This window comes from Panulirus ornatus, chromosome 23 (assembly GCF_036320965.1).
Source record: "Panulirus ornatus isolate Po-2019 chromosome 23, ASM3632096v1, whole genome shotgun sequence".
NCBI lineage: Eukaryota > Metazoa > Arthropoda > Malacostraca > Decapoda > Palinuridae > Panulirus > Panulirus ornatus.
The window spans coordinates 20,599,029-20,625,711 of NC_092246.1; the positions used below are offsets into that span (position 1 = coordinate 20,599,029).

A 26,683-nucleotide genomic window follows, 5' to 3' on the forward strand; every position below is an offset into this window, starting at 1 on the left:
CCCGGGCCCCGCCAGGATGGGTGGGGCCCGAAACTGGGCCGGTGTACGAGGGGAATGTCTAAAACCATAGGGGGGGATAGGGCCCCCCTTTGAGCCCCAGCTGGCCAGAGGCCTCCTCCTCTACCCGGGTTACCACCGCCAGGTCGTCCCTGTCTATTCATCCTGTCTATCCCTTTCTCTGCTCTATCCTTTCCTCCCGTCTCTCGCGCGCCCTCCACCTCTTCCATCAAGCCCTTCGTTCCTTTCCCATCTCCTTTTCCCCCATCTCTGTCCACTCCCACAGCCCGTGGGTGTTTCTCTCTCTCTCTCTCTCTCTCTCTCTCTCTCTCTCTCTCTCTCTCTCTCTCTCTCTCGCCTCACCCTCCAGGGACGATCCTTGAGACAGACGAAATTTGATACTGACGTGTGTTTCAGTCCCCCGACGTGGGGAGAAAAGATCGTGGATGTTTTATCTCCCCCACAGTTTACCGCCTCATTCTCCCCCTCCTTCTTCTTCTCCCCGGCTAAAGATAAATACGTACGGCATTCGATACCTCCCTCTCAGGTGTGCATATAGATTCTTGTCTTTTATGGCATTCGATTCCTTTCATACGTTCATGGTGGAGGATCCAATACTTTATAGCATTTGATTTCATCAATGTGTGCGTGAGGGAGGTTCTAGTCCTTTACGGCATTCGATGCCGTCCAGGTGTGCATGGAGGAGATTCCAATCCCTTATGACGTTCGGTGCTATTCAGGTGCGCATGAAGTGGGGTTCGGATTCCTGGATACGATCCCCCTCCCCTCCAGACGCCAGTCACTTGGTTATAAACACCACAACAGGGAGCGCCAGCTGTTGACGGCGGAGTTCCCCGTCTATAACCATGGAAATGAGCGTTATGGTAATGGTGTGTGTGTGTGTGTGTGTGTGTCTGTGTGATTTATAAGTATCTATTTGCATTGTTTGGGGAGGGAGTTTTACACTCGTGGATCCTCATCTCTTAAACATTCTCTGCTATCAAACAACTTCTCGAATTCATGTATGTTGTCTGTATTAACCATATGTCTTCAGTCATTGTGTTCCGTTCATCCGCCACACTTGTATGATACAAGTATTTCGCCCATCCTTAATCCTGTTTCTTACTTGTTTTCGTGTTATGTCGTCTAGGGTGGTTCTGACCCCACATCTCTCCAGGAATTGTTCACTATCCACATCGTCGAGCGGCGTAGAGGTTGTGATCAGGTCACTCCTCACTCCTCTTTCTTCTGAGATGGGTGAATTTAAGGCCTCCAGCCTCTCTCCCTGTAGCTCAGCCTTCTTAATTCTCGTGCCGTCTTTGTTGCTCTCCTCTGGACCTTCTCTGTGAGCTCTGTGTGTCTCTCTACATGCGGCGGCCAAACCTGAGAAGCATATTGTAGTTCTGGCCTTATGGCTGATGTAAACAGCTCGCTGAATAGTTCTTTTATCCATGTATACTTGAAAGGTGTTCTGATATTCGCCAGCAGACAGTTGGTCTCCCTAATTTCCTCCTAATGTGGGACTCTGGCGACGGGTTAGGGACGATATCGGTCGACTCCCACCACGCCCTCACACGGAGACACCTGAAGCTTTACGCCCCAAGTAATGATCATATTAAGGCCGTATTTGGCTTGGCCTCCTCCTCATTACTCTACGCTTGCTCCGGGTCGAGTGTCGTCAAATGACCACACTTCCGGACCCCAACTTTGGAGTCTGCTGTGGTCCCCTTGTAAGCTGGAGCAGTCTCTCTCTCTCTCTCTCTCTCTCTCTCTCTCTCTCTCTCTCTCTCTCTCTCTCTCTCTCTCTCTCTCTCTCTCTCTCTCTCTCTCTCTCTCCACATCCCTCGTGACCTTTTGGAGTCGTGTGCCAACACATCCAGGTAGGAGTGCAGGCCCATCGGGCCAGTGATCCACGTAGGACCAAGAAGAGTGATGGTTCCAAATGCCAGCCCTGTGGCACTCCGCTGCTCACCTCGAAACCCATTGAGTAAAGGCGACTCGCGACACGTCCTCTGTTCCCCTCCTGCCCTTTACATGTTCAGTATATCTTAGGCGTCTTCCTCCTTACTCCTCCCTGGTGAGACGGCTTCTTCATCAGCCTCCCTTGGGTGTGTGTGTGTGTGTGTGTTTACTTACCCCGGAACGCTAAATGCGGATCCTATTTTCCCGCCATAATTTCTCTTTGTCTATCTTAACGTGTGTACACACGGGATTACATACATACATGGGTGTGTGTGTGTGTGTCGTTTTGTGACTCAATCATTTTTTTTTTCTTTTGATGTTAGTGTCAGTTGCATTACTGATGTAGTTTGACGTTGGACACACCAAAAGGCGAGTTAAATTGAGGCACAGGAAGCCCCGAAGGCGACACAAGAGTGGTAGGAACGCAGATGGAAATATCTTCCCCTCTTGTATTACCACTTTCTAAAATTACGAAGCGATGGAACGAGAATGTCCTTTTTTTCCCCCCTAAAGCCTCATAGTGTAATAAAATGAAATATAAATACATTTTAGAAGTTAATACAAACACCTTATTTACCGTGTCCACGGCAATACTGCTGCAGAGAGCCAGTACAAAGAAGGCCCTTTGTACACACACACACACACACACACACACACACACACACACACACACACACACACACACACACATACACACAAACTCATGTATGTATGTAATCCCGTGTGTACACACGTTAAGAGAGACAAAGAGAAATTATGGCGGGAAAATAGGATCCGGATTTAGCGTTCCGGGGTAAGTAAACACACACACACACACACACACACACACACACACACATTACAAATTCCCTTTTATGGTACTAATTCTTTCGGTCATTTTCTTCCGTAAGTTAGCTTATCCGGGCTGGTGTTGGCGCACAACCGCCCGAGACACATCACTGTGTTCACTAGGATCATTAAACTGTGGGAGGATGGCAGTGGCAGCAAGGGTGTCTGGTTGAAGCCTAGCGATGACTGCGAAGCATATATATATATATATATATATATATATATATATATATATATATATATATATATATATATATATATATATATTTAAACTATTCGCCATATATATATATATATATATATATATATATATATATATATATATATATATATATATATATATATATATATATATATATATATATATATATTTAAACTATGGTGTGAGGTGGTTTGATCGAGTAAGTAACGTAAGGGTAAGAGAGATGTGTGGAAATAAAAAGAGCGTGGTTGGGAGAGCAGAAGAGGGTGTTTTGAAGTGGTTTGGGCACATGGAGAGAATGAGTGAGGAAAGATTGACCAAGAGGATATATGTGTCGGAGGTGGAGGGAACGAGGAGAAGGGGGAGACCAAATTGGAGGTGGAAAGATGGAGTGAAAAAGATTTTGTGTGATCGGGGCCTGAACATGCAGGAGGGTGAAAGGAGGGCAAGGAATAGAGTGAATTGGAGCGATGTGGTATACAGGGGTTGACGTGCTGTCGGTGGATTGAATCAGGGCATGTGAAGCGTCTGGGGTAAACCATGGAAAGCTGTGTAGGTATGTATATTTGCGTGTGTGGACGTGTGTATGTACATGAGTATGGGGGGGGGTGGGCATTTCTTTCGTCTGTTTCCCTGCGCTACCTCGCAAACGCGGGAGACAGCGACAAAGTATAAAAAAAAAAAAAAGAAAAAAAAATATATATATATATTCCTATGAGTCCACGGGGAAAATGAAACACGAAAAGTTCCCAAGTGCACTTTCGTGTAATAATCACATCATCAGGGGAGACACAAGAGAGAAATATAAGTCAGTTGATATACATCGAAGAGACGAAGCTAGGTCTCTTCGATGTACATCAACTGACTGTTATATTTCTCTCTTGTGTCTCCCCTGATGATGTGATTATTACAAGAAAGTGCACTTGGGAACTTTTCGTGTTTCATTTTCCCCGTGGACTCAAAGGAATGTCTTGATCACGCGCAAAATTGTGATCCTTTCCAACATATATATATATATATTTCTGGCATCATCACCAGTGAACGGTCGATAGCCGTTCTAATTTAATACATTTCGCTTGCAAATAGATTTTTATGGATATATTATTTAGTTAGTTGGTTTGCATATTCTAGTTTACCCTTTTGGGGGGGCTAATTCATAAGTTAAAAAATGAACTAGGATGGCTTTGCACATAAGCTTTTTGAAATATGGTGGTTATTATTCATATTCTATGAAAATCCATGGGGGCTAAAAGTTAGGTTTGGTTTATATATATATTTTTTTTTTTTTTTCAAACTATTTGCCATTTCCCGCATTAGCGAGGTAGCGTTAAGAACAGAGGACTGGGCCTTTTTTGGAATATCCTCACCTGGCCCCCTCTGTTCCTTCTTTTGGAAAATTAAAAAAAAAACGAGAGGGGAGGATTTCCAGCCCCCCGCTCCCTCCCCTTTTAGTCGCATATGTATATATATATATATATATATATATATATATATATATATATATATATATATATTTTTTTTTTTTTTTATTTATTATACTTTGTCGCTGTCTCCCGCGTTTGCGAGGTAGCGCAAGGAAACAGACGAAAGAAATGGCCCAACCCCCCCCCATACACATGTATATACATACGTCCACACACGCAAATATACATACCTACACAGCTTTCCATGGTTTACCCCAGACGCTTCACATGCCTTGCTTCAATCCACTGACAGCACGTCAACCCCGGTATACCACATCGCTCCAATTCACTCTATTCCTTGCCCTCCTTTCACCCTCCTGCATGTTCAGGCCCCGATCACACAAAATCTTTTTCACTCCATCTTTCCACCTCCAATTTGGTCTCCCTCTTCTCCTTGTTCCCTCCACCTCCGACACATATATCCTCTTGGTCAATCTTTCCTCACTCATCCTCTCCATGTGCCCAAACCACTTCAAAACACCCTCTTCTGCTCTCTCAACCACGCTATTTTTATTTCCACACATCTCTCTTACCCTCACGTTACTCACTCGATCAAACCACCTCACACCACACATTGTCCTCAAACATCTCATTTCCAGCACATCCATCCTCCTGCGCACAACTCTATCCATAGCCCACGCCTCGCAACCATACAACATTGTTGGAACCACTATTCCTTCAAACATACCCATTTTTGCTTTCCGAGATAATGTTCTCGACTTCTACACATTCTTCAAGGCCCCCAGGATTTTCGCCCCCTCCCCCACCCTATGATCCACTTCCGCTTCCATGGTTCCATCCGCTGCCAGATCCACTCCCAGATATCTAAAACACTTCACTTCCTCCAGTTTTTCTCCATTCAAACTCACCTCCCAATTGACTTGACCCTCAACCCTACTGTACCTAATAACCTTGCTCTTATTCACATTTACTCTTAACTTTCTTCTTCCACACACTTTTCCAAACTCAGTCACCAGCTTCTGCAGTTTCTCACATGAATCAGCCACCAGCGCTGTATCATCAGCGAACAACAACTGACTCACTTCCCAAGCTCTCTCATCCCCAACAGACTTCATACTTGCCCCTCTTTCCAAAACTCTTGCATTTACCTCCCTAACAACCCCATCCATAAACAAATTAAACAACCATGGAGACATCACACACCCCTGCCGCAAACCTACATTCACTGAGAACCAATCACTTTCCTCTCTTCCTACACGTACACATGCCTTACATCCTCGATAAAAACTTTTCACTGCTTCTAACAACTTTCCTCCCACACCATATATTCTTAATACCTTCCACAGAGCATCTCTATCAACTCTATCATATGCCTTCTCCAGATCCATAAATGCTACATACAAATCCATTTGCTTTTCTAAGTATTTCTCACATACATTCTTCAAAGCAAACACCTGATCCACACATCCTCTACCACTTCTGAAACCACACTGCTCTTCCCCAATCTGATGCTCTGTACATGCCTTCACCCTCTCAATCAATACCCTCCCATATAATTTACCAGGAATACTCAACAAACTTGTACCTCTGTAATTTGAGCACTCACTCTTATCCCCTTTGCCTTTGTACAATGGCACTATGCACGCATTCCGCCAATCCTCAGGCACCTCACCATGAGTCATACATACATTAAATAACCTTACCAACCAGTCAACAATACAGTCACCCCCTTTTTTAATAAATTCCACTGCAATACCATCCAATTCTGCTGCCTTGCCGGCATATATATATATATATATATATATATATATATATATATATATATATATAGTTGTTGTTCGCTGATGATACAGCGCTGGTGGCTGATTCATGTGAGAAACTGCAGAAGCTGGTGACTGAGTTTGGTAAAGTGTGTGGAAGAAGAAAGTTAAGAGTAAATGTGAATAAGAGCAAGGTTATTAGGTACAGTAGGGGTGAGGGTCAAGTCAATTGGGAGGTGAGTTTGAATGGAGAAAAACTGGAGGAAGTGAAGTGTTTTAGATATCTGGGAGTGGATCTGTCAGCGGATGGAACCATGGAAGCGGAAGTGGATCATAGGGTGGGGGAGGGGGCGAAAATTTTGGGAGCCTTGAAAAATGTGTGGAAGTCGAGAACATTATCTCGGAAAGCAAAAATGGGTATGTTTGAAGGAATAGTGGTACCAACAATGTTGTATGGTTGCGAGGCGTGGGCTATGGATAGAGATGTGCGCAGGAGGATGGATGTGCTGGAAATGAGATGTTTGAGGAAAATGTGTGGTGTGAGGTGGTTTGATCGAGTAAGTAACGTAAGGGTAAGAGAGATGTGTGGAAATAAAAAGAGCGTGGTTGAGAGAGCAGAAGAGGGTGTTTTGAAATGGTTTGGGCACATGGAGAGAATGAGTGAGGAAAGATTGACCAAGAGGATATATGTGTCGGAGGTGGAGGGAACGAGGAGAAGAGGGAGACCAAATTGGAGGTGGAAAGATGGAGTGAAAAAGATTTTGTGTGATCGGGGCCTGAACATGCAGGAGGGTGAAAGGAGGGCAAGGAATAGAGTGAATTGGAGCGATGTGGTATACAGGGGTTGACGTGCTGTCAGTGGATTGAATCAAGGCATGTGAAGCGTCTGGGGTAAACCATGGAAAGCTGTGTAGGTATGTATATTTGCGTGTGTGGACGTGTGTATGTACATGTGTATGGGGGGGGGGGGTTGGGCCATTTCTTTCGTCTGTTTCCTTGCGCTACCTCGCAAACGCGGGAGACAGCGACAAAGTATAAAAAAAAAAAAAAAAAAAAAATATATATATATATATATATATATATATATATATATATATATATATATATATATATATATATATATAATGTGTGTGTGTGTGTATGGGCCATTCTTCGTCTGTTTCCTGGCGCTACCTCGCTCACGCGAGAAACGGCGATGAAGTATAATGAATTATATATAATTTCCTTTAAAGAACTTCGAAGATTCTCTTCAATTTTGTCCATTTAATTTTTGACTGCGGGCTGGAAGGGGAAAAGGACGATTACAGGATGTGACAACCATTTTTTTTGAAAGATTCCATATTTCATAACTTTTTTTGTGAAGCTTTTTAAAAAAAAAAAAAAAGGGAAATAAAAATGGTGGAACGTGATATGTATGTTATTATGTAAAATATTTAGTCATCACTTGCAAGTGATATTTTTCTTGTTTATGGTAAATATGTCAGAAGCATTGTGAATTTACTGGTCAAAGTCAAGTTTAGCTCCGCATCGCCCTTGCTCTGGATATTGATCGAATCTGTTTACGCAGTTCTGGTGTTTAGTAAAATACAGTAACCATTTGGGGGCATCATTTGCACCATTGTTGTGTTGGACGACATTGAATAAAGCTGCTGCAGTATTCGGGGGGAGGTGAATATTGAATATTGGCGGCTGTGACCATTAGAGCAATCATAAATGTTTATCTAGAACTGATTTCGATACGTATTTAATGGTGATAAATGTTTTTGAGGGAGATTTTTTTTTTCGTTAGCCATGAACACCCCCTCCAAAAAACAGTCACTTTTTTATTTTGTTTGTATTTTACCTATCCTAACCTAACCTAACCTAACCTAACCTAACCTAACCTAACCTAACCTAACTTGCTCGCCAAGTGAGAGTTGATATTGCTCTGTGTCAGACTGCTCATAGATAAAGATAAGATACGCGCTGTTGATTGGACCAACAAATCATTAGTAAGATATTAACAGATCATGTAAAACTTTGCATGATAACTTGTGATTAATCATTGTAATAGGGTTTCTAGAACAGATTCTCGTCCAGAGTCCATAGCCTTGCTGAACTAAACGGGACTTTTACCCTTTTATTTCATTTTTTTTATTATTTTTTATTTTTTATATCGTTCCCTAATAGACCACAGGGGAAATTGTAAGAGTTTTAGGTAGAGGTGCGCGTAAACACCCTCACTTTTCAATGAAAAGAAAGTCGTGTGTTCTGTGTACTAACGAGCAGTTCTAACTCTTGTATACTTAGTTCTAACTTGGGTATTTCCGTTGAAGTAGCACTCGAGCAGAAGTTTTGTCCTGAAGTGCATCGTGTTCAGGCTCTGAAGTTGAAACGGAATTGTTTAAAGAACTTGTCTTGTTTAGTTCCATGTTATGGCCTCCCGATAGCCTGTCTTTCCAGTCTCCCAAGAACCGTTCATTTTCGACGTCTTCAAACGGGGTTGAAAACTTTTCAATGTTAGGATCAAGTTGCAACTTATTCCTCTCTCTTCCATGGTGGACAGATTTATGGCCTATGACCTTTGAACGTAATTCAGCGTTCTTAAGGGATATATATATATATATATATATATATATATATATATATATATATATATATATATATATATATATATATATATATATATATACCATGTCTCGGTCTTGTGCACACACACACAAACACACACACACACACACACACACACACACACACACACACACACACACACACACACAGAAAAACTGGAGGAAGTGAAGTGTTTTAGATATCTGGGAGTGGATCTGGCAGCGGATGGAACCATGGAAGCGGAAGTGGATCATAGGGTGGGGAAGGGGGCGAAAATTCTGGGGGCCTTGAAGAATGTGTGGAAGTCGAGAACATTATCTCGGAAAGCAAAAATGGGTATGTTTGAAGGAATAGTGGTTCCAACAATGTTGTATGGTTGCGAGGCGTGGGCTATGGATAGAGTTGTGCGCAGGAGGATGGATGTGCTGGAAATGAGATGTTTGAGGACAATGTGTGGTGTGAGGTGGTTTGATCGAGTGAGTAACGTAAGGGTAAGAGAGATGTGTGGAAATAAAAAGAGCGTGGTTGAGAGAGCAGAAGAGGGTGTTTTGAAGTGGTTTGGGCACATGGAGAGGATGAGTGAGGAAAGATTGACCAAGAGGATATATGTGTCGGAGGTGGAGGGAGCAAGGAGAAGAGGGAGACCAAATTGGAGGTGGAAAGATGGAGTGAAAAAGATTTTGTGTGATCGGGGCCTGAACATGCAGGAGGGTGAAAGGAGGGCAAGGAATAGAGTGAATTGGAGCGATGTGGTATACCGGGGTTGACGTGCTGTCAGTGGATTGAATCAAGGCATGTGAAGCGTCTGGGGTAAACCATGGAAAGCTGTGTAGGTATGTATATTTGCGTGTGTGGACGTATGTATATACATGTGTATGGGGGGGGTTGGGCCATTTCTTTCGTCTGTTTCCTTGCGCTACCTCGCAAACGCGGGAGACAGCGACAAAGTATAAAAAAAAATATATATATATATATATATATATATATATATATATATATATATATATATATATATATATATATATATATATATATATATCAGTTACCCAATTATTCAATACACTAAAGGGGAGCAGGAACAGTTGGATTAACTGTGAGCCTGCTCGTGCCTTCTCAAAGACTCGAACCGTGGCTGCTGTGTTTGTGGGTCCCAGCGCTCCACCCACACACCCCCGTGGACCCCGCCCACCGTGATGGGTGATAACAGGGTTGTTGTTAGTGATGGAGGAGATATGACATTGGCCTCCCATTCCTCCCTCCCCCACACCACACCCACTGGTGATGGCTCTACCCTGGGTGGGGGAGGGGGAAGCGGAACGTTTCCCCTCACCCTTCCCCCTTACCTGATCAGATCTCGTCTCTCTGGGGTTAACCCCCAGCTTCCCTGGGGGGTAACTCCAGCCCAACCCCCCCCCCAGAAGGAACCCTAGGGGGTAACTCCAACCCCCCAACAAGAGGACCCTGGGTGTAACTCGGGTCTCTTCCCCCCCTGAAGGATTCTAAGGGGGGTAACTCCATGTCCTGGAAGGGGTAACTTGATGCAGTGGAAGGGGTAACGTGATTTCCCTGCAGGGGGTAGGAGGTTACTGTCCAGGTTGAATAGGTTGGGGGAGGGAGAGGCCGTGGTGGAAGGGGGGGGGAGAGGAAGGCCTGATAAGACACGGAAGGCGCTGTCCTCGCCCCAGTGGAGGGCGATAGCGTCCACATCCTGGTAGCCACAACAAGATAAACAACTGGAGGAAGTCTTGTGGTGCGAGATGCCGCTGTCTGACCTCGATGCATTCGCGGGCCGCCGAGCGCATAGGTTCGAATCCTGGATGCGGCAGTCGGTCCAAACTCAACCCAGCTGTTCTTCCTCGCTTGATTGGGTGCATGACTTGGTCATCGATATATATATATATATATATATATATATATATATATATATATATATATATATATGTGTGTGTGTGTGTGTGTGTGTGTGTGTGTGTGTATGAAAATTCGGCTTTGGGTTGCTGTAGTCCAAGTAGTCCACATTTCCCAGCCACTTGAAGTAGCGCAGCCCCGGGCTGCGGTAGGCCTTACAAATAGTCCCTGGGTAACACCGAAACTCTTCCTTTGAAAATCTTTGAAATAGATCCTTGAGTAATAATAGTCGATATAAAATCTAGTATATGTGTAACCGCGTCTCCCATATCTTACACCCATTTTCTTTGAGATCCTAAATTTGGCATTTTTTCGTAGAAAATGTGCTGGTTCGTGTGAGGGACTTGTGTAAATTCACTTAGCTCATGGTGGTTTGAAATGGCTGATGTAAAATATTTAGAGGAGAGTTAGGATATTGACTTTATCACGCATGAAAAAAAAAAAAATAGCAAGGGCAAAAATGCATCTGCTTTAGCGATTATGTTGATGGACTTGGTAGATAACGACCAAGGTTCCAAGTAAACGCCTGAAATATTAATGCCAGAGATTCCTTCTGGTATTTCTGGGATAGTCTTCATATATATTTCAAGACTCGAACCATCAGCTCACTGCTGACAGAACAGTTCGATAAATACACGTCAGCCAGGCCTCTCACATCATATACCGCTGGTCCATCATGTTGCAATTATTTCTGTTTTAAATTTTTTGTTACATGCAAACCTTTGGATAACGTAGCCAGAATGATTAAACTATTTGAGATATTAATTAACTCGAAATTGATAATTGAGATTATGGCCTGTAATGTTTCTGGGGTTGGGAGTAAGTTCCTTGTATGACACATTCATTGTATGACATTTTTGCTCAAGAGTTGAATTGTTAAAGATGTGTTGAAAGCATTGTTTTTGTTAGGTGTTGAGTGCATTCGTGCATTGCTTGATTGTGTTGAGTTGATTGTATAGTGTATTGCTTAGATTGCGTTGAATGCGTGTAGACTATGGTCAGTGTATTGCTTGCACAGAATTATTTAAATGCATTGTAGCGTTCAGTGTATTTCTTGTTTACATTGACTGCATTTTTGTGTTTGTTCTCATTGTATTACATGGTGGGAATGTGTTGGTGTATTGTACAATGGTAAACTTATCGTTTGATTTGAGGAAATTTAGAGTCTATTGTTTAGATTTGTATTGCATTACTGGGTAAGAAAGAGTGTGAGTGCATGCATGGTTTACATGGCGGTAGGTGCATTGCATTCTCTGCCAGTCTTATCTTGTAACTTTATAAAACAAATATATAATGAAGTCTCCGAGAAGTTTTAATGAAAGAAGCGAGTGTATTACAAAGTTTAAGATCGTATCTCGTAACTTTAATGCGATGTCTTTGCCTCTGAATTTGATTGTGCACTTTTCTTTTTCCCTAAGTCTGACCTAAAAGTTTGACCTCAGCGATGGCATTTGCTGTGCCGGGAGCGCCAAGGACGCGATCGTATAAGTTGAAGGTCAATGGTTTATTTCACGTGTGTTGTGACCATTGCTGTGCGAGGAGCAATTGGAATCTTCTTCCATAAATGTTTGATATTAAAAAAAAAAAGTTAGCACCATCTTGTCAGAAATTGCGTAGTGCAGGCAGCTGAATTGTACCCTTTTGCTTGATCCATCTCTAAAACCACAAGTTCCCCTGCGTTTTCGAACACCATGATTCAGAATTCAAAAGTTTATTCATTCCTCAGAGAAAATGCAGCCCATCCACCGCACACTGAGGTACGTGCATTACAGTACTACATATTGTCACAGACAACACACATATGTAGGAATTTTCCCCTTCCTGATATTGGAAGTCCGCACAACGGCAGTTCGCCATGGGTACACTTTAAAATGAAATTCCCTGAATGTTTAATTATACAACTGCCTGTTTGGTGGAGCTGGCCCTCCTAACACGCCGCTCCTGTTTGGTACATTAATTATATACTAACAAGGTCTCCCTGGCAGTTTGACCTAATTTATCGCCTCCAATGAGATGGGAAAGACCTTGTCCTGTCTTAATTAGCACGAAATTTGTTTGTGAATGTAGTGGTGAACGTCACATGAAAAGTGGAATGCTGCTGTTCTTGTATATTAGTTGATTTACGTCATATGTAGAAAATGTGTTTGATATATCGCAAAGTAGGTTGAAATTATTGTTTTACTGTGTGGTAAGACTGCGAGATATGAATTAAAGATGCATACTTCACATGAAATATGGGTTTTTAGCAATTGGTTGTCGAAATGTTTTAAGATTATGAAATCACACGGGCACACTATCCATGGAGGAGGCAGTTACGATAATTGGTATTTTATGCATGATAAAGCGAAATAGGAATTAAAACCGTAAGTAAATAAATAAGTAAGTAAGCTATCATGAAATGTTAGCGAATACAACCCGTACCAATCAGGTCAGCAGTTAATACGTAATTTGTTTGGAATTTTTGTAATATTATGTATTCCCTGAATGTCAGTGTTATTCAAGGTCATCATTGTTTCGAGTCATAGTGCAAAATCTCGTGACAAAAACACATACATATTTATGGTGTTGCTGTCAGACCTAGTTTCTCTTGTAGCCTAAAATTGTACAATGTTCTGTAACACCTTCAGTTTGACTGTGCGGTGCCGACTGGGATGATGAAAGCCTAACCTTTAAGCTAAACCCTAAGTTTCGCCTTGGTTCTTTGGTTAATGTGTTCGGATAAGTATAGAATTATACGTATTTTATTTTCATACTTACCCTCGATTAATCAGCTGACCCGAATTAGTTGATATTATTAACTGGTTGGTTCGGTTGTATTCTCTGCAGTGCATTTGTATGATACTTAAAAGCCTGTGTTGTGTATGGGTAGTTAGGATAAATATGTGCACTGTACGAAGCTGCATCACGGAATTTCTGTTACCGTATTCACGAGTGAAGAAAGTGACTGTGCAAGTAATTATGTATCAGATTTCCACAGAAGCTGAGAGAGAGAGAGAGAGAGAGAGAGAGAGAGAGAGAGAGATAGAGAGAGAGAGAGAGAGAGAGCGAGCTTCCACACCCGCTTGAAAGCATTCAAAGATGACCTTGTTGCTATTGTCTCGCCAAGAAGATCGTCATTATTTATATATTTATGCGTCCCAGGATGCAGACATTGTACCAGATGTACTCGGGTTTGTGTGGCGCCCGAGTTTGCATGTATTCCCAAATGTTATTATGATACTGCTGAACTCTTGAGACCATAATTCAGATAATCTCACTCCTGAAGGAGGGAGCCACTTGATAAGGCCACACGGCAGAGGTGTTTTGCCAAGTATGTTGATTCTCCCTGAGGAAAAGGTAGATAAGATTGCTTTCCTGCGATCCTTTTCCCCTTTTATTTTATTCAGGGAAGACAGTTCTTTAGTTCCTTCCGTCACCAGATTTGTTGTTTAGCTGGCAAGAGCCCATATGATGTACCTCTGATTGCTGGACAGGATTGTAAACACACACCATACCCAGTATTCTTGAAAACTCAGATTATGTAGTGAATTGTCCCCCCCCCCCCCTTCCCATATCTTAGAGTATCCATCTTAAAGGAAAAGAAATTTTCTCAGAATTCTGGGGTTTTGAGAAAGCTTACATGAGTAGGTCTGGCGACTCCCTTCGTGTTAGTAAAGTGGTTCTGAGTTAAGTACTATTTGTGTGGAATAGCTTGGTTCCCAGGAATTCTCACCATTCTGATACTTCGAAACCTGAGAGGCAAAATCTTTTTCAGAAATATAAAAGTTGTTTATCGTTTGTGTATGTTACCTTATGGAATTGGTTTGTTGGTAATGTCTCTTGGAGTGTATCTTGCAACTTTTTTTTTTAAACGTTGCAAGATTAGGTTGAATCAGGTTTACACTTAGGTCTTGGAGGGGCCACCCAATCCCCTCGACTAACAGCAGGTCTTGTTGCTTCTTGACCTTACCTTGACCCGAACATCAGTGGCAGTTTACATGGAAACAATTTTTTTTTTCTCACGGTAAGCATAGACATTGTGCGTTTTTAGAAATCACAAAGTATTGTTGCTGCAAGAGGGTCTTTAGTGTCACAGATTCCTGTACCACCAACCTCCATGGACGATGTGTCGCGGGACATGCTTTGAAAATGTGACAGAGACAGCTGGTGCGTGAGACAGGGTATTGGAAGACCTGGTCCAGAATGGCTTAGAGAGGGAGCAAACCCATCTTGTTCTTGGTTGGGTATTTATATCGTCATTCTGAGGGAAGACTGTCATATCATGTCTGAGATCTGATTGTATCAAAGATTTCTTTTTTAAGGAGTCTTACTTTTTTCACTCGCAAAGACTGGTTTTGTACCAGTGCAACCTTCAGGTGTGATGGCCAGGAACTTGTCCTGACATATAGGGGTCAGCTCGGAGGTCATGTCATACTGGGGGGGGTAAAGTATTGATCTGAACTGTAACGAGATATATGATGAAATCATACTCTTCATCTCAGATCACAGATGATCATTGATCACTTGAGGGTTGATGAGTCAAAAGAAAATGAAGTTTAAAACGAAAGGTAAAAGATTATACACCAATAAAGGGAAATAGAATTCTTTACATTAATCTTCTCAAAGTGGTAGAGCCACGCACTGAACAGGAACAGGACCTCCCATGATGTGTCATGTGCTTGATTTTCTTTGTTATTTCAGGAACTCCTAATTCGCCGTCTGGGAGTGTATGCACATAAGATCAACATACACCCTGGATACCCAGTGAAGGATTTGCTGGTTGACGTTACCATCCATGAAACCCGAGACATCAGCATCCTCAGGGTGGACAAAGTGCCGGGCGGAAAGGATTTTAGAAATGCTGGTGAGTTTTAGGTTCACCATAGTTAAACAAGCTTGCTGCAGCATCCTGTGAACTTGTATGGCCTGGATGAAGTATTAAGTTCACAAAGGGACTCAGACTCTGTTTCTTAAAAGATAGAGGAAAGCTTTTGTGTCATTAAGGTTGCAGTTGTTGATATTTTTCACATTTGGCCTTTTATAAATGAAAATATAACAGGGCCGATCTTGAACAAATATGTAAAATGAGTTGAAAAGCAAAGTTGCATAGTAGTGCTGCTACAGAAATAGCTTTGAAATAGGATTTTGTTTTGAAATAGTAGTATAGTGTATGTTGAGAATAGGATAAGAGAGGAAAAGCATAATTTGAACTTTTTTCTATTGTGGATCGTAATTTGGACTTCTTTTTCTATTGTGGGTAAGAAAAAAGTTGGGCTTCCTAATGTGCTAGCTCAGAAATTGTCACAGAAATTAACTTTACTCGTGAAATCCTCACCTAACCTCCCTAGCAGATGACATCCTTAGTACCTAAATTTTCTATAATAAAGATCAGTCAGTGACATTGTTGGTGGGAGCATTCCACAAAGTGTTTAGAATTATTTGCTAGACATGTTAACATCCAGTTACTGTACTGACTGTTTTGTGCATTTGCTGCACATAAATGCACAGAATGGTTTGCAGCTGTATGTAAAAAGTACTGTAGTAATAGTAGATAATAGACATTCAGTCACTAGAGAAGTACTGCTGCCTGGGTGTTGGGAGGATTACTAATGGGACCTAATGAGCCAGCATTGTTTTGCTCGCGAGAATGCCAAATGCTGTACTGAACATAAAGCAGAGCTTATGGAGGCTGGGATGAAGTCCTAAATTCTCTCTTTATTATATCTCTTCCCCAATCATTATTTGATGCCTGTCACATTAGGGACAGACTGTATTGAGTCATGAAACTCTAATTTTCCCATAAATTCCACCCTGCTCCAAATCCCTGCAGAGATATTCATAAAGTAAAGAGCTTCATCATAATAGGAAGCAAAAAAGAAAGCATGTTGTTTTGAGTTCAACTGACAGATCTTTCTGGTCCTTAACCATAAGCATCTCCAGTAACTTCTGTAAGTCAAACCACATTCTTCTCATTTGATCTGATCATTGTGTAGGTAACTTTAACTGGTAAAGCTGATTTTCTGTACCTTATATTCCTCTATTTTTTGAATCACATGCATTGAACACCTTTCCATTACACCCCATTCAAGATTCCTGTCTGTGGTTACTAAGGAAGGGGCATAGTTGTAAGATTGCAGGCTGCCCTGTCACATCACATGTGCACAGCTGAGGTGAGGGTGGTTACTTGATTAGTCGCTTTGTTTTCCTTTTTTTTTAAGATGCACCATTTTGACAAATGGTAGCATATAGTAAATGGTATGTATACCTCTTCTAGAAATTTTTTACATTGTACTTTGTACCTAATACTTTAAGCATAATTTCCATCAGGTTTGAGCAGAAATCAGTCTTACAGTAAGTATCATTTCTAGTGACTGAGTGGAGGGAAGGAGGCAGAACTGCACGTCTTCAGTTTGACCCAGACCCAGGAATGATACCTGACAATAAAGTAATCCATGGCCAACTGGTGGTTCACTATGATGTGGAGAGGGCCTTAGATGCTGGTGATGTTCAGGTAATGATGAATGGCTATGTTTTGAAGTATGATTAGTATACTTATAAGCTTTTGGTCTTGCATATGTTAGAATCTGTACTTATCAAAATGTTGGGCTATATAACACATGATATAGCTGAAACCATGTTATTGTTTAACCTGGTGAGTGACATGCTGTTGAATTGACTTGATGACTTTGTAGTTCCAGTAATAAGAAACTGTTTATGATTAGTTACAAATGGATGAGAGGAAGACAACTAGAGTAGTTGACTTGATTGGTAGAAATATGGTCCCAGATCTAACTGACAAAAGTGGAAGAATGTGGAGGGCATGCATCAACAGGTATGAGTGTTTCAAATACCTACTCTCAACATAAATATTTTCATAAATTCACTTGATACAAACTCGGAGAAAAACGAAAATGCATATGGCAGGAAGTGCATGTAATGTGTGGTCTGGTTAGGGAATAGGCTTCTGCAGTGGAAACATGTAGGTTTGCCATTCATTTTAGATGTGAAAGGAAAAAAAAGTGTTATTTTGGAAAATTAATTTCATTTATTATATAGATCTGTGACTGGATTGTCTTCTCATAACTGTGCCTTTTACCAAAGTTAGGGTTATAGATTTATGTTAGTTATAGTTGGAAAAAAACTAATTTGGAAAAGAAATGAAAAAATGTGGTCTTCATTGCATGCATGGTACATTTCTTTGCACATTATTAAGAATAACTTTTCACTTTTCAGATTGAGGAAGGATATTTTGTACATTTCTTTGCTCCAATCGACTTGCAGTACACACCCAAACACATCACCTTCTTGATTGACACCTCAGGGTCCATGGAAGGAATTAAACTGATGCAGGTAAGAACTGTGATTTACCCAGAGGAAGGAAAGGAAGAGCTGATATGGACAGTGTGTATACCTCCTTTTTTTATATATATATTTTTTCAAAGTGAGAGGGTTAGGGAAAATGATTTGGTAAACAGGGAAGAGGTAGTAAAAGCTTTGCGGAAGATGAAAGCTGGCAAGGCAGCAGGTTTGGATGGTATTGCAGTGGAATTTATTAAAAAAGGGGGTGACTGTATTATTGACTGGTTGGTAAGGTTATTTAATGTATGTATGACTCATGGTGAGGTGTCTGAGGATTGGCGGAATGCGTGCATAGTGCCATTGTACAAAGGCAAAGGGGATAAGAGTGAGTGCTCAAATTACAGAGGTATAAGTTTGTTGAGTATTCCTGGTAAATTATATGGGAGGGTATTGATTGAGAGGGTGAAGGCATGTACAGAGCATCAGATTGGGGAAGAGCAGTGTGGTTTCAGAAGTGGTAGAGGATGTGTGGATCAGGTGTTTGCTTTGAAGAATGTATGTGAGAAATACTTAGAAAAGCAAATGGATTTGTATGTAGCATTTATGGATCTGGAGAAGGCATATGATAGAGTTGATAGAGATGCTCTGTGGAAGGTATTAAGAATATATGGTGTGGGAGGCAGGTTGTTAGAAGCAGTGAAAAGTTTTTATCGAGGATGTAAGGCATGTGTACGTGTAGGAAGAGAGGAAAGTGATTGGTTCTCAGTGAATGTAGGTTTGCGGCAGGGGTGTGTGATGTCTCCATGGTTGTTTAATTTGTTTATGGATGGGGTTGTTAGGGAGGTGAATGCAAGAGTTTTGGAAAGAGGGGCAAGTATGAAGTCTGTTGGGGATGAGAGAGCTTGGGAAGTGAGTCAGTTGTTGTTCGCTGATGATACAGCGCTGGTGGCTGATTCATGTGAGAAACTGCAGAAACTGGTGACTGAGTTTGGTAAAGCGTGTGAAAGAAGAAAGTTAAGAGTAAATGTGAATAAGAGCAAGGTAATTAGGTACAGAAGGGTTGAGGGTCAAGTCAATTGGGAGGTAAGTTTGAATGGAGAAAAACTGGAGGAAGTAAAGTGTTTTAGATATCTTGGAGTGGATCTGGCAGTGGATGGAACCATGGAAGCGGAAGTGGATCATAGGGTGGGGGAGGGGGCGAAAATCCTGGGAGCCTTGAAGAATGTGTGGAAGTCAAGAACATTATCTCGGAAAGCAAAAATGGGTATGTTTGAAGGAATAGTGGTTCCAACAATGTTGTATGGTTGCGAGGCATGGGCTATGGATAGAGTTGTGCGCAGGAGGATGGATGTGCTGGAAATGAGATGTTTGAGGACAATGTGTGGTGTGAGGTGGTTTGATCGAGTAAGTAACGTAAGGGTAAGAGAGATGTGTGGAAATAAAAAGAGCGTGGTTGAGAGAGCAGAAGAGGGTGTTTTGAAATGGTTTGGGCACATGGAGAGAATGAGTGAGGAAAGATTGACCAGGAGGATATATGTGTCGGAGGTGGAGGGAACGAGGAGAAGTGGGAGACCAAATTGGAGGTGGAAAGATGGAGTGAAAAAGATTTTGTGTGATTGGGGCCTGAACATGCAGGAGGGTGAAAGGAGGGCAAGGAATAGAGTGAATTGGATCGATGTGTTATACCAGGGTTGACATGCTGTCAGTGGATTGAATCAGGGCATGTGAAGCGTCTGGGGTAAACCATGGAAAGCTGTGTAGGTATGTATATTTGCGTGTGTGGACATATGTATATACATGTGTATGGGGGTGGGTTGGGCCATTTCTTTCGTCTGTTTCCTTGCGCTACCTCGCAAACGCGGGAGACAGCGACAAAGCAAAAAAAAAAAAAAAAAGAATATTATTTTCATGCTTGATTGCCATTTCCATGTTAGCAAAGTAGCACCAAGAACAGATGACTGAGCCTCAGTGGGTAAAATCCACACCGAACCCATGTCTCTGTTCTTCTTTTCTTTTTTTTTAAGTAGAATAGGTGGGGAGGATTTTCAGCCCCCACTCCCACCCCTTTTAGTCACCTCTATGACCCGCAGGAATACGTGGCCTTTTTTTTTGTCTGTTTCCTGGCACTACATCACTGACATGGGTTGGGGTGGTCCCAGGAATAGATGAAGGAGAGGAAGTATGAATATATACATAAGTATATATGTTTGTATATATATGTATGTTGATATGTATATGTACATGTATGTATGTATGTATGTATGAGTAGATGGGTCTTTCTTCGTCTGTTTTCTTGCACTGCCTCGCTGATGTAGGAAATGGTGATCAAGTATGATAAATGAATATAAAGATGAATATATAAACAAAATTGTATATATATAATTAAAGCAAGGAAGACCAATGGAAAATCTTTATACACTATTAAAAGAAGAATGAGGTACTTAAGATGGTGGTAAAGTAACAGGTGGCAATAATGGTTGAATACGTTTAAATGCAAAGAAGAATTAATTGAGGTAACATAATTTATGTGGCTATGGTGTTGCAGTAAGTTAATGCATAGATTGCACACTGGAGGTAGTTAAGATAAAGTGGAGGAAGAAGGAGGTGTAGATATATTGGGGTTGAACCTTGAGTTGCAACTTCATAGAATTGTCCCCATCACCATTTATAGTTTCTGTATACAATAATATACTTATATTTACACACATATACACCTTTCCTTTTACACTTGTTTGCCAGTACCCACATTAGCACGGTAATGCCAAGAGCAGATGAAGACAAAGCCTCATTCACTTACATCCATTCTTGAGCTTTCTTGTGTAATGCACTGAAACAACAGCCCCCTATCTATGGACCTCTTTGTTGTTTCCACTGGCTGCTTCATATACCCTGTTTCAGTCCATTGATAGCTCATTGGCCCCTGTATATCACATTGTTCCATTTTACTGTGTCGCATGCATGCCTTTCACCCTACTGCATGTTCAGGTCCAAACACTCACAATAGTTTTTGTTCCATCATTCCATCTCAAGTTTAGAGTCCCCCCTCTTTTCCCATCCACATCTGACACATGGATCCTTTTTTGTCAACCTTTCCTTGCTCAATCTTTCTATATGCTCAAAATATTTGTGCACACTCTCTTCAGCGCTCTCACCCGTTTCTGTATTTCCCATATCTTTCTCTTACCATATTATTATTTACTTTATCAACCTTCCTTTAATCATCATTGTTCTCATACATTTCATTTCCAATACATCCACTATCATCTGTACATTCTCATCTATAGCTCATGCCTTGGATCCATACATCATCATTGGGACTACTATACCTCCAAACATACCCAGATAGCACCTTTCATCTACACATTTCTCAATGCTCTCAGAACCTTCGCCCTCCCTATGATTCATCTCTGCTTCCATGGTTCCATTTACTGCCATTTCTTCTCCCAGTCATGTTAAAACACCCCATGTCTTCAACAGATTTTCTCCATTCAGAAGTACACCCCATCTATCACCTGTCTCTCTGCACTGCTGAACCTAATAACCTTGCTTTTATTCACATTTACTCTCAACTTTCTCTGTTCACACACACTTCCAAACTCAGACACCAACCTCTGCAGTTTCACTTGAATTTGCCCCTAGTGCCTTGTCATCAACATATACCAACTAACTGACTTCACAGGATCCCCTCATTCCCTGTAGACTGCATACTTGGCCCTCTTCAAGACCCCTGCAATTGTCTCCCTCACCTTCGCATCCATAAACATATTAAACAGTCATAGTGACATCACCCAACCCTGCCATAGACCCACCTTCTTTTGGAACCACTTGCCCTCCTCTGTGCCCTCTCGCGCACAGGCCATACTCTATAAAAATTCCTTATTGCTTCTACTGTAGTAGTTTTCCTCCTGCACCATATATTCATAACACCATCCACATAGCATCTCTATCAACCCTATCATGTGCTCTCTCCTGATTCATATATGCCACGTACATATCCCTCTTTTTCTATAAGTATATGTCAAGCACATTCTTCAAAGCAAGTGAAGCAAATGCCTGATCCACACATCCTCCACAACCCCTTGGACCACATTGTTTCTCCCCAGTCGGATGTTTTGTGAATTCCATCTCTCTTTCATTTACCACTCATCTAGGCAGCTTACCAGGTGCACTCAACAAATTTTTACATCTGTAATTTGAACACTCACCTTTGTCCCCCTTGCCCTTATACAGTGACACTATACACACTTTCTGTCAATCTTTCGGCACTTCATCATGATTTCAGTGATAAGATGGCAAATGTGGTGTGTCTTGGATGTGGAGGTATGTAAGGTACCTCACTTTTTGCTGTTCTATACCCAACCTCTTGTGTTATTTCTTCATACGTATTTCATTTCCAAGGTCACTCAGTTTCACCACCCTCTTTTTGCATGTATCATTTCTTTTTTTCTGAAAACCCATACATATTTCTGTCCATTCCCTCACCAGTTTTTTACTGTCTTAAAACTTCATGGCTTCTTTTTCTACTTTTTTTCTCTAGTTCACATGGATCACTGAAGGCCTTGCTTTGGTCAAGGCTTTTATGCATGAATGGAGCCATTTAATTTGAGTAAAAGAACTAATGAATAAGCTGTGAATTCCCTGCATGTTTTGCACATGGCATAAAAGAGCAGTATGTATGTTTTTATTGCTACCAGGTTTTTATTGGCTGGAAGAAATTATGAACATCTAACATCTTTATAGAGGGTGAAAATCAAGTAGATAGCTTAGTCTAATTTCATTTCAGGTTAAAGAAGCTCTGCACCATATCTTGACAGATCTCAATGCAGGAGACACCTTCAACATCATTCGTTTCTCCTCTTCGACCCACAAACTTGGGATGATGCACTACACTAAAAGTTCAGTTAGGAAAGCCAAGAAATACATAGATAATCTTGAAGCTGATGGAGCAACAGATATTGATAGCGGCCTAAAGGTTTGTGATAAAAGTTTTTTCATATATTTCTGTATGACAAAGGAAATGAGTGATGTAGCATTTTTAGTCTGTATATGTTAATCATTTTATGGAAATGAATATGCAGTATTAATCGGTATTTCAGTTTTCATAAACTTTCTGCCATGGGAACTCAAAATTTTAACATTACAAGGGAATTTCAAAATACTCATGACCTCCTCAAAATGTTTCAGTACTATCCAGCCTTCTCAGATGCATGGAGAAACCATCCTGCAATGGTTTTCTTATCTTTTATATCTCTTATGGACATGGAATATTGTGCCTAAGTTTTTTGGTAGAAAATTGTTAAGATTTGGAAATGGAGTGTATATTGATGAAATTCATTACCCTCCCCTGTGCATCCTGTATCAGGGCAGAAACTTGCTGTTTAAGAAACAGATTTTTGATGACATCTGCAGACAGGTATCTTTTTTTTTTTTCTCGTGTACTTGCCAAGTGGAACTTTTTTTTTTTTAACACTTCAAGCCTTGCACTTTGTTATTTGCCTTTGTTGTTCGCTCACAAGAAAGTATGCACAGTATGACAAAGTTGCATTTTTGGAATTACAGCTGTGTTGTTAGACTGTTAGGTGATATTTCAAAATGCTTGAAATTATTGCATTATGTTGCCTGAACACTATTGACATGAATGTGAAAACCTATTGAAGGAATAGATCTTCTTATATGGATGCCTCTGTAATGAAGAATTGACACAAGAGCTGTGCTTATTGATATAAGCCCAACTATGATATTTCAATAACGTATATAAGAAAAAGATATCCATATTTCTAATCACCTAATACTTTTAGTGTACAGACAGTGCATTCTACTCACGTTAACTAGCAAGGAATTTGCTTTTGAGATGAATTACCTTGTTCTTCAACTAGTTAGTGTGTATGTAACTGTAGTATTCTTGTGCACTATCAGAACTAAACACACATCCTCCACTTATCCATCCTAATTATGGCAATTTCCTCTATAAATAAAGCAGAAAATTGGTTATTTGAGTACATCATGATATAAAAGAAATATATCGTGCCCAACCATTTCCAGCTTGGCTTTCCAAACTATTCCATCTCCTCTGATCCAAAACTTGCAAGGGTACTGGTGCTTAGTGAAATGGCACCGATTTTAACAGAATTTGCTGCTTTGTTGTTAGGGTGCCTCCAAGGCATATGCATGTCACCACACTTCATTGTTTAATCTGTTTTGAATTGCAAAGTGTAGATAATTACGTGAAATAGATAACACTACAGAAACTACTAATTAAAGCATCAAAGCAATGTAAACACTGAGGTACAGCCACTCCAGTCCCTTCACCAAGCCCCTTGCTTGAAGCTGTCAAACCTGAGCTGAGATTTAATCACCCTCTACCCACATCCAGACCAGCTCCTATAGTGGATGAAATACAAGACCTTCCTTCTGCCAGTTTTTAGGCATCAACCTCATTACACCAAGATCACACTCTTGTTTACTCAGCCTCAACCAGGCGGGTTGTATTGTTGTTTCACATATATAAATATAGATGTTAGGACAGTAAAACTCCACATATTTACTTTTAATTTATTTGGTCTGCTTTGAAGTCTGTTTGGTAGTATCGATACCCATAATCTGGCAAAGTCCATAATATAGTGACAACTCTACCCCAGGGTTACTGGATCTTAGACATCATTTTGTACAGTATGTTGGAAACAAATAGAGCAGTGCACTCAGTCATATCAGATCTTTGCAGATTTGGGTCTTTAGTCTCTGCGTGGTTAGTTATGTCATGAAAATAGAAATTATTTGACTGAATTCATGAAACTCCTGTTAACCTCATACTTGCATTCCAAGTCCTGATTGATTAGGCTTTATTTGATGTTGCCTTTTTTTTCAGGGTTTTACAATTGTGCATTGTATCTTTGAGATCGCTGTTTACAGTGGCTAGCTAACAGTTGTAGCCAAATATACCATATTTATACTTTCAGTTTGAGACTATCCTTGCATATTCATTTACAGTAGATCAAACAATTAGATGTGAGTAAGGCTAATAGGTTTCTTGAAACAAAACATTATATAAAAAGTTCATCTTTGGAAATATTAGACAAATACTGGTTGTTGCTAAGAGGCACCTGAGCCATCAACAAGCTAAGCTGGCTATCATTACTTGTTTTTCTTTACATACTGGAGTGTACACTGTTAGGACTTGTCTGTTAAAAGTTTTTGAAAAGTGTAAGTAATCAGTTTAGGAATTACATGATAGAGATGTTAAACATTATTTGGTGAATTCTCTGTATCTGAAAGTTGTATTAAAGCAACTAGCTAATGAGAGGTGCTAGCAATACCACCTTAATATGTGAACAAATAGGAAATCAGTGGGGTGTTTTTGGCTTATGTGAAAAGATCATCAATTGACTTTTCACCAAGAAACTGTATTGGTCGTCAGAAAGAAGGGAATGAGATCCTAAGCTTTGAGATGAGAGGTCAGGAGAGTTTAAAAGAATTTGAAGATAGCAGAAGTTAGAACTGTGAAATGATAGTTAGTAGGGTTAGAATGGTCTCCTTTCTTACGGATGTTCCTTATGAAGGCATGCATCCAAAGTGGGAAAGTTTGGGATTTTAGGTAGATGAAATAGGCAAGCTAGGATCAGAGCTAAGTCAGAGGCACACTTTTGTAGGATTGAAGGAAGTATGTTTTTTTGGGCCACACCTTACCCACTTGAAGCTAGAAAGTGCCCAGAAGGCCTTGCACAGAGAAGATATTGGAAAGGGCAAATGGTTCATTGGAAGGAATACTAGACATTGGATCATCTGAAGAGGAATCGCTGGAGAATAAGTTACCAAACTTTATCAGTTGGAAAGTTAGAGATTAGGTTAGATTACAGTAACTTGAAATACTTTTGGATAAGGACCAGAAAGATATATCAGCAGAAGTCGCTTCATCTCACATTCCTTTTGTTATCATATGCTTGACTTTACGAAGAACAGCTTTATGACCTTTCTGAGCACCAATAAAAGCAGAGCAGGATTTAGGTGAGGGGAAAAGGTTCATCGCTTGGTATGCTTTGTCTCTGATTTGACAAGCATAGAAGCAGGGACATTCTGATAATAATCAGGGGAGACAGATCGATTAGAAGTGGGAATATAGGATTCCTTTCCAGCCAAGACAGTATCTTACTTCATGCTGAGCACAGCTGAGATGATCCCAGCTTGCAAAGCAGAACCCATCCCGAGAAAAGGTAGTAAATTATGTGTGCAGGGATGACCACCGAGCTCTCCCAAAGTTCCAAATGTGGAAATATGGATTAGGTATGGCCATATGTAAATAACAGAGATAGTGTTTTAGAAGGAAATCCTTTGAAATAAAAATTTGCTTCAAGTATGTGAAGCATAGCTGCATTTTTTCTTTTCTTTATAGCTGTATGTGAGACATAGATTACACTTTACATATCTGAAATTTCACTGTATCCTTGATGGATATTTTGCTACAAAAACCATCAAAAGGTTTTTATTTTTTAAGATTTCCTGTAATTTCAGTTCCTGTGTCAGGTGAGCTAATGAAGACGACAATATCATTTATTTACATTTTTTTTAGATGCATTCACTTGAGAATATGAAAGTACCTTTTTAGGTATGTGATATATTCCATCATTAATTACCATTATCCATTTTTTCTTTGTACAGTACTGCATTTGGTACAAAAGAGGTCTCATTGATTGTTTGTTGCGATGTATCACACCAAATGGAGTGAATATACCCTTCCTTCT

At 40.7% G+C, this 26,683-nt stretch overlaps 1 protein-coding gene across 5 annotated transcripts in view; it reads left to right on the top strand.

The window, feature by feature from the left end:
- Positions 1-26,683, top strand: part of LOC139756874 (inter alpha-trypsin inhibitor, heavy chain 4-like) — a 457,935-nt gene that overhangs the window by 401,421 nt on the left and 29,831 nt on the right. For all 5 annotated transcript variants that reach the window (XM_071676730.1, XM_071676729.1, XM_071676732.1 and 2 more), the window contains 4 exons: positions 15,351-15,513; positions 17,018-17,160; positions 17,883-17,999; positions 22,732-22,920. In XM_071676730.1, the coding sequence (XP_071532831.1) occupies positions 15,351-15,513; positions 17,018-17,160; positions 17,883-17,999; positions 22,732-22,920 (612 nt within the window). The remainder of the gene's footprint in view (positions 1-15,350; positions 15,514-17,017; positions 17,161-17,882; positions 18,000-22,731; positions 22,921-26,683) is intronic.